The sequence below is a fragment of the Sceloporus occidentalis genome, unplaced genomic scaffold (assembly GCF_023333645.1).
Source record: "Sceloporus occidentalis isolate IW3139 unplaced genomic scaffold, rSceOcc1.0.p SCAF_7, whole genome shotgun sequence".
Lineage (NCBI taxonomy): Eukaryota > Metazoa > Chordata > Lepidosauria > Squamata > Phrynosomatidae > Sceloporus > Sceloporus occidentalis.
In genome coordinates this window covers 789,501-801,795 of record NW_028316987.1, presented here as the reverse complement: position 1 = coordinate 801,795, position 12,295 = coordinate 789,501, and the positions used below count along the sequence as shown (strand labels likewise).

General features: G+C 43.2%; 1 protein-coding gene across 1 annotated transcript; it reads right to left on the bottom strand.

Annotated features, from left to right (window-relative positions):
• Positions 1-161: 161 nt before the first annotated feature.
• On the bottom strand, positions 162-10,907 carry LOC149308970 (ruvB-like 2). Its single transcript, XM_089531525.1, has 15 exons — positions 10,813-10,907; positions 8,622-8,670; positions 8,417-8,472; positions 7,389-7,530; positions 7,080-7,209; positions 6,402-6,468; positions 6,157-6,263; positions 5,691-5,784; positions 4,670-4,793; positions 3,061-3,155; positions 2,810-2,928; positions 1,978-2,097; positions 1,458-1,587; positions 807-921; positions 162-277 (listed from the first exon to the last, which is right to left on the bottom strand). Exons 1-15 carry the CDS (start codon positions 10,825-10,827, stop codon positions 252-254), a joined length of 1,389 nt encoding a protein of 462 aa, XP_089387651.1. The 5' UTR covers positions 10,828-10,907; the 3' UTR covers positions 162-251.
• Positions 10,908-12,295: the final 1,388 nt, after the last annotated feature.

Here is a 12,295-nt window from a genome sequence, read left to right as displayed (position 1 = left end):
GAGTTTAGTGAATTTCAGGATCCTGCAACCATGATGCCTACCTTTTCCCCAGGACTAGATTACTTAAACACAGATTACAGTCCTTCCTCCACCAATGTCAAAACTGTAAAACAAATAAGGGAAGGTTCCCAGGAGCAACAACATACTTGACTACACAGCAGTAACTCCCCAAAAGGTTTATTTTACAAAAAATAATAATAAAAGAACATCTATTTTCACACACACAAACCCAGTCAGGTATCCAGAGGTCCTCAAGATGTGTCCATGGTATCTCCCTCTGGAGGAAAAAAAGAAACAAGGCTTCAACAGGGAGAAGAACCCTAACCCAGAATTCCAGAGATCTCACTCCTCATGAATTTTAAACATTAAATTGAGGGAGGGGAAATTAGTATATAGTTTTAGCTTCTGTCTGCCTGTGGTTCATAAAATAAGTATCTAAATTTACTCAAACAGTTTAGGAGCATGTCAGGGAAGGGAGTAAACATGGTAAGGCAGATTCAGATATATCTACAGGAACTGATGTGGGATATTGAAACATTGCTCTGCCATTTTTGGCAAAAGCATCATGATGTGTGTTGACGTTCTACCTGATAAACCACAAAGCACTCAGAAAATCGCCTCCCAAACAAAACTAAGGACTCAAGTTATATTTGTGAGCAGGCATCCTGTGTGATCTTAGCTAAAGTGAAGCCCTCTGTTTTGCAAGCACCTCCTGCACTCTTTCTCAGGAAAGACTGTGTCAAAAGCAAAAGGGAGCGTTGAAGTAATTACCCTTTCCCATCCCCTGTAGCTACACATTTACTCACTGAGTTCATTGAACATAAAGGCATCCTGGTATTCTTTCATGTACTGAGTGGAGCGTGACTCATCCAGGAATAGGGAGTACACTCGCTTGATGTCGTCCACTTGAACCTCAGTGCCCTGTGAATGAGAAGGGAGAGTGTTAGTGGTCCCTACAGAAAAAGCAGTCAATGAAGGTCCTCACATTGGCTTGGCTCCACAATAAGAGAAGGAAAACTTCTATAACTCAAGGCAGGGAGCACTGGCAGAACATTGACTTCAGAACTGAGTACTCCCAGCTTCCAACCATTATCTGCTTTCAGCTCCTGTCCAAGAACATAGGAGTCCCTGAAAATCTTTCTACCTGCTTAGTTCAATTATCATACCCCTAAACCATCCAACACCCTGAGTACCTAACAGAACCTTCAAGTGTTCTTGGTGACAATTCTAATCCAGGAACAGAGTAGTACTTTTTGAGCTTCTCACAGTTCCTGACCAGTTCAAAGTACAATGAAACTGAAGACGTTCTTTGAAGTTGCAAGCCAGACAGAGAACAGAGGGAGAATCAGCACAAGTTACCTGGCATTATATATAACCCAGATTACTGAAAATTGGTCCATATTTTTAAAGTTATCTGAAACTCCTCCCCCCAGCACTGCCTCAGGAACACAGCTCACCTTCCTCTTGCGACACACCAGGTTGGCTGCTGTGATGAGCTGGATGGCATATCGCAGGGAGGTCTCTAGTCCAATGCGAGTGAGCACTGTGTAGGCATCTTCATTCATTTCAACATCTTCCTCCTCACACCTGAAAGGAAAAATTGATGGCATTTAAAATCTTCCTCTTGTTCATATTGAAGATTTCAAGTAATAAATAAAAGCAGTAGCTGTAACAGGGAGACAAGCAAGGGAAGAAAACTGCAATTCACAAGTTCTCTTCCTTGGCAAAAAAAAGTACTACCTCACAGCCAACGTGGTGTACTGGTCTGAACAACTCTGAAGACCAGGATTTGAACCTGGTCTCACTCAGCCACAGAAACCCACTGGGTAACCTTTGTCAAGTAACACTCTCAGCCTCAGAGGAAGACGGAGTCAAACCTCCATTGAACCAATCTTGCCAGGAAAACCCTGTGATAAGTTTGCCTTAGAGTCACCTTAAGTCAGAAATTACTTGAAGGCACACAACAACAGCCCTCACCGGATTTTGAGGATCTGCTTAGTTTCCTTGTCACTGTAAGGAGAGGTTGAAATGATGAGCATACGATCCAGCAGGTCAATAGGGATGCCATGGGGGCTCTGATAATTGGTGCCACGAATCCTGTGTCAAAGAAGAATGCAAGCAATGAATTAATGCAGGGCTGCCAAAGTGAAGCACAGGAAGTACAAAGATCTGAGGCAAAAGAGCCTTTTTCTAATACAGCACTTGTATGCACTTAGTATACAATTAGGCCTACATTGCCCCCCTAATGATGGCTACTGCTTAGTGGGAATGAAGTGATTTATATTACAAACACAGCTGGAGGGCACCCCCTTGGAAAAAACTACAATATACCATGCTCATACTGTGAAACATCCAACTGTAAAACTTGAAAATGTTACTCCTTTGGACTACAACTCTCAGAATCCTCAAGCCAGTATAGCTAATCTGGCTGTGGGTTCTGGGAGCTATAATCAGACAGTAACTTCAACCCAAGCTCTGCCCACGCCCTTATCTAACAACATGTTGCACTTCTCCTTGAACGCTCAGAGCAAAAGCTCATCTGTAATAGAGACCAGATTGATCTGTCAGGGAACTATGATTACAGCAGGATTTTCAGTAGTGAAAGAAAACATTTTGGTATCTTGACACAGCTTATTCTAACTTGCAGTTGATGCAGAAAAAAGAAAAAGAGGTTGAGCTGGGTAATGTGCAGATCACAGAATTTGTATCACCTTGATGCAGAATTCTGATTAATTTCTCTAGACTGCAGCAACCCACATTACCATACCCAACTGCTCGCTGAATATTGTGCCATGATGATCAGGCTAACCTGGTGATGCCTCGATTGGTAGCCATGATGAGGACAGGTGCCATGTCACTCTCCAGGGCCCGGTTGAGGAAGGAAAAACACTCAATATCAAGCATGTGGACTTCATCAATGAACAAAACCTGAGAAGAAACAAGGAGAGGGAAGAAATCACACTGGATGGAAGAAAGGTTTACAACCCAACCCTTCAATCAAAGCAATATAGAAAAAGTGGGCATAAAAGTCATAATGTAGCTTCGTAACACACAACTCACCCCTGGGATCACCTCGGCCTTGCCCTCCTCTCGCCACTCAGCTACCTTGGCATTGATCTGCTCCCGTACCTCTGACTTTATCTCTCCAGTATCACCTAGAAGAACATAGGAAGGGGTGGCTATGAGGAGCTACTTTCCCATACTGTCAATATCCCCTGCAGATGTAATCTCTCCAAAAGGAATGCATTACCTACTCAAACTCCAGAATGAAGTCTTAGAAGATTTTTAAATTATCAGATAAAAAACAGTGCTGTCCACCATTTTAATTCACCATGTTAAAATATCCACTTTATACATTTCAAGACTCTGCTCTCAGGATCACATAATATTGCTCCAGAATATTCAGAATATAGTGCGCCCGCATTATACACGGGTGCGTTTTACGTGGTTTCCAGCATACACTGAAAGCCGCGACAGAAGCAAGGGAGGTGTGTGCCAGAAGGAAACAATGGTGTGCGCTCCCATGGCGTGCACCGTGTGCGCTGTTACTGCACCGCCGCAAGCATGAGCCCCATTCATTTGAATGGAGCTTGAGCATCTGTGTTTTTTCCTTTACACGGGGGGGGGGGGGTCCAGAACAGATCCCCTGCGTAAGGGAAGAGCGGACTGTACTAAGAGCATGAAAGAGGCATGTATTTGTTACATTTTTACCCTGTCTATCATTCAAAGCTCAGTGTAGCACATGTGGTTCTCCTTACAGACCATTTTGTCAAGTTTATTTATCACTCATATTTCCACAGCATTCTAAGTGTCATAATTCTATGCATTCTTCACACCATAGGTAAATTAACATAATTTTATCTTGCTTTCCTGTAGACTCAAACTGGACTGTCCATAATATGACCAATGACTAATAGTAAATGTTTGTATTATTACCAGTGCTGTCACTGGGGAGGTGCGAACTGCACCAGGTGACACCCAGTTGGGCTCTCCTCCCCCTTCAGTGTAGGAGGGGTACATGTGGGCTCTTGCAGGCTGCTCCATCTGAGGCTTTCTCTCTAGGGAGAAAGCCCAGGACAGAAGAGCAGGAGGGGCATGCAGGCACATCCTCTTCCCGCACTGGGTGACACCACAGTTAGGGGCAACACTGATTATTACTATAAACTAATATATTTAAGTTAAATATATCAAACACAAGATCTTAATCTGGTTCAAAAAACCCTTGTTTTTCCATACAACCTAGCTCTGAACGTGCATTAATTTTATGCTGTATCATTTGCTGTTTAATGTTTTGGTTTTTGTTCTTTTTTGCAGAGTTTGCATTTGCATTAAGGCTATAGATGCATTAATAAATCAAATAATTCACATCCTTCCTAACTCCACAGTTACCGTTTTTTTTAAATAAATCCCCTCTCTCAGCTTAAATTTAAGTACCTGGAACACTACCAATTCAAAGGTCCACTATCCCACATTAAAAAGCATAGAAAATGCAGAAGACACACACACTCAACTCAGGGTATGGATTTATTCCTATAACATTTCAGTATTTAAATGACACATACATATATGTACACACGGATCCTGTATCTTTTCCCTGATAGAACCCATCCAAGTTTCCAACACAGTGAAGCTCTTTCCCTCTCCCACCAGTCCTTCCCCATCCTCATACCAGAAAACAAGGCTAGGAAGCCCTGCGTGCGGCTGTTGATGACATCAATTTCATGCAGTGAGACTGTGTGTACCACTTCCTTGCGCTTCTGTAACTCTCCATCAGGGCACTGCACAAACTTTGTCTAAGAGAGAAAATGCAATTAAAGAACTGAATGCTCCCCATGTGTGGCCTCCAACCCCACATAGTTTGAACACTGTCTTGGGTAGAAAGCAGCAGAGTAATTAATACAAAGGACACTGCCTTTGGTACTGTGTCTAGCAGTAACTCTCACAGCAGCCTTCCCTCACCTGGAGTGTCCAGATGTGTGGGATCATTGGCCATCCTGCCTGGGGATGACAGGAACTAAAGCCCAGTACATTTGGAGTGCACCAAATGGAAGACTACTTTAAAGTTTCAGACAAACCTTTTCCCCATTATCCCTGCTATCCAATGGCCAGAATTCTGGTAGGGACATCCACACACTAAGTTTCCCTTACTCATGAAGATGTCCTTTTTTGGGTGGCAAGGGAATTGGTATTCCCTTCATCCGTGATCAGCATCCAGACCTACTAATAGTTCTGCCTCCAGACCTACTGACATTGCACTGCAATCATTTCATGTTTCTTGGTGAGCAGGCAGGCTCAGAGGAGTGTCTGGCTACATCCTCCATAGCCAGACCAAAAACGATGACACCAGTGTTGAGATCCATTGGGATCCTCCAGATATGTCAGCTCTGCTGCAAATCATGTTACATCTGGTTATGGGAATGTAGTCAGTTGCTTATTCAAGCTTGCCTGCTCACCTAGAAACACAGAATGGTCATGAAGGGCAGTGTCAGGGACTTATCAGTAGACTGGATTGCCAGGGAGGGGTGTATTATCCACTGAGATATTTGGGAAAGAATTATGGTTATTCTAAATCCAAAACAGATGCTTTACCATTCAGCTGTGGGTTGTAAATGCTTCAGTCCACCATATCTACAACTGAACCTTAAGATTACTATATATACCCTAACGTACTTTGTACCCCTCCATCATACCTGTGAACCCATGGCATCATAGTCTCGTGCTCTGGTAAAGGAACGTCCAAGTTTAGTAATCTTTCCAGTAGCTTTGTCAATGGTGATTACATCTCTGGGGAAACAAAGAGAGAATCTTAAGAATCATTCTCTGAAGATGCCAGCCACATAGCCCGAAAAACGCACAAAACACTATAATCTTAAAACTGTTTTGCCCTGCATGGAGGACACCTCCTAAAGGAACAACCTCCCCAATCCAAAGTGATGACTGCAGAAATACTAGATAACTTCTCTCATGGAGTGTTAAAAAATGCCCTGAATGTTTCACTTTTTCTCTTTTTGCATGCTTGCTTGTGCATCTGCATTAATTAAGCTTCTTCAGTACTTATGATAACAGGGCCTCTGTGTCTGACTGCAGGATCAGGTGATGAGCCCTCTGCTACAGAAAAATCAAGAGTCCTGAGTTCTTCAAACCACCCAAGCTTACCCAGCCTGCACTTTTTCTTTGGTCAGTGACTCAATCATCTTGGTGCCCAAGTCGTAGATTGTTTCCATTTCAGTTGTTTTTAAGGTAAGCTTCCCCACCTTTGCACCCTACAATGGGAAGGAGGAAAATAATCACATCTTCCAGTGGCTGTTACTTTTAATAAACAGACTGTACAAGACAGTGTCATCATGACCAGACAGATGGACACAACCAGTCCCCCATGTTACATTCCAGGTTCTACTTACAGTACCAGTTGCTGGGCGGTCTATTTGGATCTCTACCACTTCCCCTTCAATTATTTCTGTTTCTTCCCTGGAAGTATAAGGGTGTAGACAGTCAAACTAGTTATACCAAATAAAAAAGTAAAGTGTAGAAAACTGCAAACCAGCAAGACTCTGCTCTCTTATAAAGCTGGAAACATACAACTGGAAAATCAAGGAATCCTGCAAACCATGTTCATTTGCCCTCCTAATCCAGAAAGCCTAAGTTATTTTATCTGAAATTTTAAAAATCTATTTATAATCACTTTTACCTGCAAAAGTAACATTAAAGACAGGATACAAAATTTAACATAAGCTGAATGCTACAAATCAAGAAATAAGCATATTTTTGTTCAATTCCCATAATCTACTAGTTATCCAATGCTTTAGAATCCTGGGTGTTGGTTTCCTTAACTCTGGTTTAACCATCTTGGCTCCAGTTTCAATTTCTGAGCCCTTCAGCTTTTCTTTCTTACTGAAGTTACTAGACCAGAAAGTGTGACTCTGCATATTGTTAAACCTCAAGTCATATCAGCCTTCAGCAGTATAGCTAAAGTTGAGGAATAATGAGAAATCCAATTCTAGAAGGTCACATGTTTCGCCATCCCTGCACTAAACTCCAATATATTGACAGAAAATAAAAGGGCTCCAGCCACTCCTCACTTGATGCGGACACCAATGGAACGTCGAAAGGCCTGAGTCAGTGCTTCTGTCTTGCTCATCTCCAAAGAGAAGATCTCGCTGCCAGCAATAGCTGTAAAAGGGGTATCAAGGCCCAGCGCCTGTGCCATTCCTGAAAGGAGAAAGGAGAGCAAAGTCTGCTTAACACAGAGATGAGACTGAACTGAGAGCTTAGTCACTCTTTGCCCACAGATATTTCAACTGAAGAAGAAACCCCAAAATAAGTTTGTTAAGCCTTTTCTACTTAGAAGATGAGCAGGCTTCTCCTGGTTTCTGGCCTCAGATCCTTACCCATGGCAATTGCAGTTTTCCCTGTGCCTGGCTGTCCAGCAATCAGGACCGCCCGACCAGCAATTTTGCCTTCCTTGATCATCTCCAAGATCACACCAGCAGCACGACGAGCAGCTAATTGGCCTACCATTCCCTGTGATACCTAATGGGGGGCAAACAGAAGGGGAAGTAGAGAAATAGGAAAGCAAAGGAACCCAACTTCTTTCCCTCATTTCCACCCCAGAAAGACACATTACTTCTGCTCATACAGAAAAGCGCTGCTTGCGCATTCCCCTCTTGTCGCCATTCTATAATGCTCCCGAATTGATCACTCTTCCAATTTTCTCTGCTCAGTCTACAATCATGTTGCTGTGTAAAGATTAAAGAATCCTTCAAGAACAATCATGACTTTCATTCTAGCTACTGACTTCACAATTTCATTCCCATTTACATCTCCTATCACACAAATGCAGAAAGAGAAGAGGGCAAACTGGTGCATTTTCCAATGCTGATCAGCCTACTACTTTCAAAGGCAACTGGATGGATTAAGATGATCAAAGAAGTGTAGAGTGGTAAAAATCAAAACTCCAGAAGTTGTCTACCTTACTTATCCCCTCCAGGCACAGCAACACAGGAGTGGGTTAACTATAACAATGCCAGGCATTTTTGGCCTACAAAACCCATCAGCCTTATCCTGTCTAGCCAATGGTGATAGGCATTTAGCAGGCTACAGTTGCCTATCACCTGCAACTGGAGACAGGAACGGCAGTTAGCTTCCTGGGGACATTCATATTACAATACATAGAAAAGAGATCTCATAGAGAAGAGATCTCTCAAATATGTTAAGAAAAGATGACTCTTACACTATATATATGTGTGTACCTTCTTCACACAAAGATGTTCCCCAACAGTCTATGAATCTTTACATTGCTTGTAAACCTACTGTAAGCTCCTTGCATCTGATTCTCTCATATCTGATCTGCTCTTACTAGCTACACATGTTCTGATCTAACAAACTACCCATAAGTTTTTTTTTTTCTTCCAAGTACCTGTCTGGGCTCCAATGTATCATCCAAGCCAAGCCCTCTGATGTGGGAGTGGGCACCTGTGAAACAGAGAGAATACTCAGAAGGAAATTGGTGAATCTGTGCACAAAGTCCTGCACTGCCATTTTGCAAGGTGCTGATCTTAACTATCCATCTCCATGGAAATAACTAGAAGTAACCTCAAGTAAAAGGAACCATGGAAACTCACCAATGCGTTCAATCCGGGTGACATCCCGAACTTCAGGGACCTTGGTAGCCTAGAAAAAGAACAAATAGTTGATGAAATTTACCAGCTCACCAAAGCTTTCACTTCTTTCCCCAAGTTTCATGTAAATCAATGTTTTAGGGGGAAACATTTTATATCCACAGTTAAGATCAACTGGACACTCTGGAAAGAAGCTAAACCAAAACAACACAGACTCCCAAAATCAACAGGGAACCACTTTCAGTATCTCAGTTACAAACATTTTAGTACCTATATAATTAAGAATATAAATATATACACACACACAGACACACACACAAAAGCCAGGAGTGTGTAGTGGTTAGAACACTGTAGTGCCATAGTAGGATAATGATTAAAGTAAGAGGAGACTGGGATTCAAATCAACCCTCCTAGATGGTTTAGAACAGAACAGGAAGACTTCAGGCTTGTGGGGTCTGCTTTATATTTACTAGAATGACAAGCACTACCACTGAGATGGTGATGCAAAAGGTATATATACTTTGAATTAAAGAATTCATTTAAAAAATAAACTTGACTTCACAGTTTTACCACACTAAAACCTGGTGTTATTTACCTGCTTCTCATCCCAGCTTTCTTCATTTTAGTACATACAGTGGTCCCTTCACATTCTCCTGGGTTACGTGTGAAGGACTCCCGTGAATGTGGAAAAACCACCCAAAAAATCACTATTCTTTTTACCAAAGGGAACACCTCTCTGGGAATCTCCAGGTAATGTAACCCAACTCTGTAGTCAACATCTGCCAGAAGTTGAATCACGCTGGGGGACCTACAAATGCCTAGAGAAGTGTTTTATCTAGGAACTTCTAGTTCTCCAGCACAACTCTATGGTCAACTTCCGGCAGAGTCGCATTGGGGGGGGGGGGGGCTAGAGTTTCATAGAGAGGACATATTAATCAAGACCACAAATAATCAAATCTACAAATGTGGAGGACCAACTGTAACTTGAAGGAAGAAGATTGTTGTGTTGTTACTGGTAACTAGAAAGACAGAATATCCTGCTTATCTACCTCAAGTCTCCTAGGGGTCTGCCACTAGATGCTGATCTACTTTATGCACACTGGCCTAGAACAAGGAGTGAAGACTGGCTAGAAGTGGAGGAGACAAGTGTGGGACCATCGACTGGGTGGATTTAGGCTCCTCTCTTTCAGCAGAACAGACCCCAGAGGGATACTGAAGGGACACAGCAGGGATGGAGGAATATCAACGACATTTTTAAAGAGCCTACAGGAGGGAAGAGGAGGAGATGAAAGGGTAAGTGCTTTTTGGGGGAATGTAAAAAGAAGGTATAATGAATGTGGTAAAAGAAAATGAGGTAAATGTATTGGAGAAGGCTAAGGATGTTAAGAATGATTATATTTGAATTTGGTGATATGATGCGCCACTTAAGGAGATGCTTATATGGATGCTTTCAATGGTGAGCCAGTGTGGGGTAGTGATTTGAGCGTTGGACTAAGACTCTGGAGACCAGGGTTCACATCCCGGCTTGGCATGGAAACCCACTGGGTGACCTTGGGCCAAGTCACACTCTCTCAGCCTCAAGGGATGGCCATGGCAAACCCCTCTCTGAAGAAACCTTGCCAAGGAAACACCACAATCGGGTCGCCGTAAGTCGGAAATGACTTGGAGGCACACAACAATGGGACATGCTAAAACAAATGGCAGTAATTGCCCATGGGGAAACCATACTCACCTATAGGCCCCTATAGGGATACATTGGGGGATACTTGCTCATAGGGAAACACTGCAGATAGGGAACTGCTCATAGGGAATCATTGGGAAATACCTGCCCACAGGGGAACATGACAGAAAAGATGTCCATAGGGAAACACTGGGGAATACCTGCCTATGTGGAATCATAGTAAGACTTGCTCATCACGGGGCAACATTTGCCCACAGGGAAAGTAGGGGAATACTTGCCGATAGGGGCACATTGGGGGATATGTACCCATAGGGCAAAGTGGGGAGTACTTGCTGATAGGGAACCATAGGGAGACATTGGGGAATACTGTTTCCCTATGGCAAGCAAGGCGTTTGTTTTAGTCCCACTCCTTCCCCGCAACGGCTTCCTAGCTCCAGAGGAGAATGATGGATCAACCAGGGCTCATCCGGGTATTTTCTCTGGGCGGGAAACCAGGCTCGCTCTCTCTCTCACCGCGGCCGTTGCCATGCTGCTGCTGCTGCTGCTGCTGCTGTTGCTGCTTCCTTCCCGTCGCGCGCCGTCTCCAAGCGGCACCTCGCCCCGCCTCCTCAACCGCTCCAGGAGGCCGGAAGCGGAAACAGAAACCAGTCTGGACGCTCTAGCCCTCTCTCTAGAGCGAATCTCTATGGTAGCTCGGTCCTCCAAGCTATTGCTGCCCCTCTTTCTCTCTCCCAGTGTGTCTCTATGACCATTAGCTCCAGCCCAAAGCAAAGCACACTGCAGAAATAATCCACCTCGAGACCGCCTTAACCGCCCTGGCTCAGTGCTAGGGAATCCTGGGAACTGTAGTTTTTGTGAGACATTCAGCCTTCTCAGTCAGAAAAGAGTTCTGGTGCCACAATAAACTACAGTTCCCAAATTCATAGCACTGAGCCACAGCAGTCACAGGCTGCATCTACACTGGGGAAATAACCCAGTTTGACACCACTTTAACTCTTTTTCTGGCTCAAGGCTATGGAACTATGTTACTGTGAATAGGTTTTGTGAATATCCACTGTTGTGTTGGTCATAAATGCAATATAAACCTCCATGCACCCAATTAAATGGACTATTCTCCAGAAAAGCTTTGTTGTTGTTGTTGTCGTGTGCCTTCCAGTCATTTCCAGTTTGTGGTGACCTTAATGGGATTTCTTGGCAAGGTTTTTTCAGAGGTTTGCCATTGCCTTCTTTGGTTGAAAAAATGGTTAGCTGTCAAGATGCCACAGGAAGCAGAGGCTTATGCTATGAGTAGCTTTAGATGGGATCATGGTGTTTGTTTGTTTGCAATGATAATTAATAAATTGGTACCAAAATGTAGCAACTATGTAGTCCTCCTGGCTGGGACTGCTGGAAGTTGCAGTCCATCAACATCACAAGGGATGCACAATTCCCATCACTCTTATACACAATATCTCACTTCTTAGTTAAGCCCCATTCCTAAGGATCACACCAAGGGTCCTGTCATAAAGTAAGGTAGAGTCAGACCTCTTCAAATAGTATCCAGCTCTAGAATGCTAACAGATATTCTGTTTCATGGCTGGGTATTTCTAGTTATCTACTTCTGTTCTTTGTTGTTGTTGTGTGCCTTCAAGTCTATGGTGACCTTATGTCGAACTCATCATTGGGTTTTCTTGGCAAGATTTGTTCAGAAGTGGTTTGCTATTGCCTTCCCCTGAGGCTGAGAGCATGCGACTTGTCCAAGGTTTGCTCTGCTGTAAGATTTATAGTGTACAGTACATTGTTATTTTATGACACTATACATTTAGGGGTTTTCCCCTTCATTTCTTTTGCACATCACTCAAAACAACGTTGCTGGGAAGCCTTGTATAAATATAGTTAGCCATATAATAAATTTTATATGAAGGTATGGGCAAAGCAGAAGGAAGGTTGCTATGGCAAAAGGGAACATTACAGAGATTAAAGCTGCAGACATCAATAAAAGTAGCTGCGGAAAATA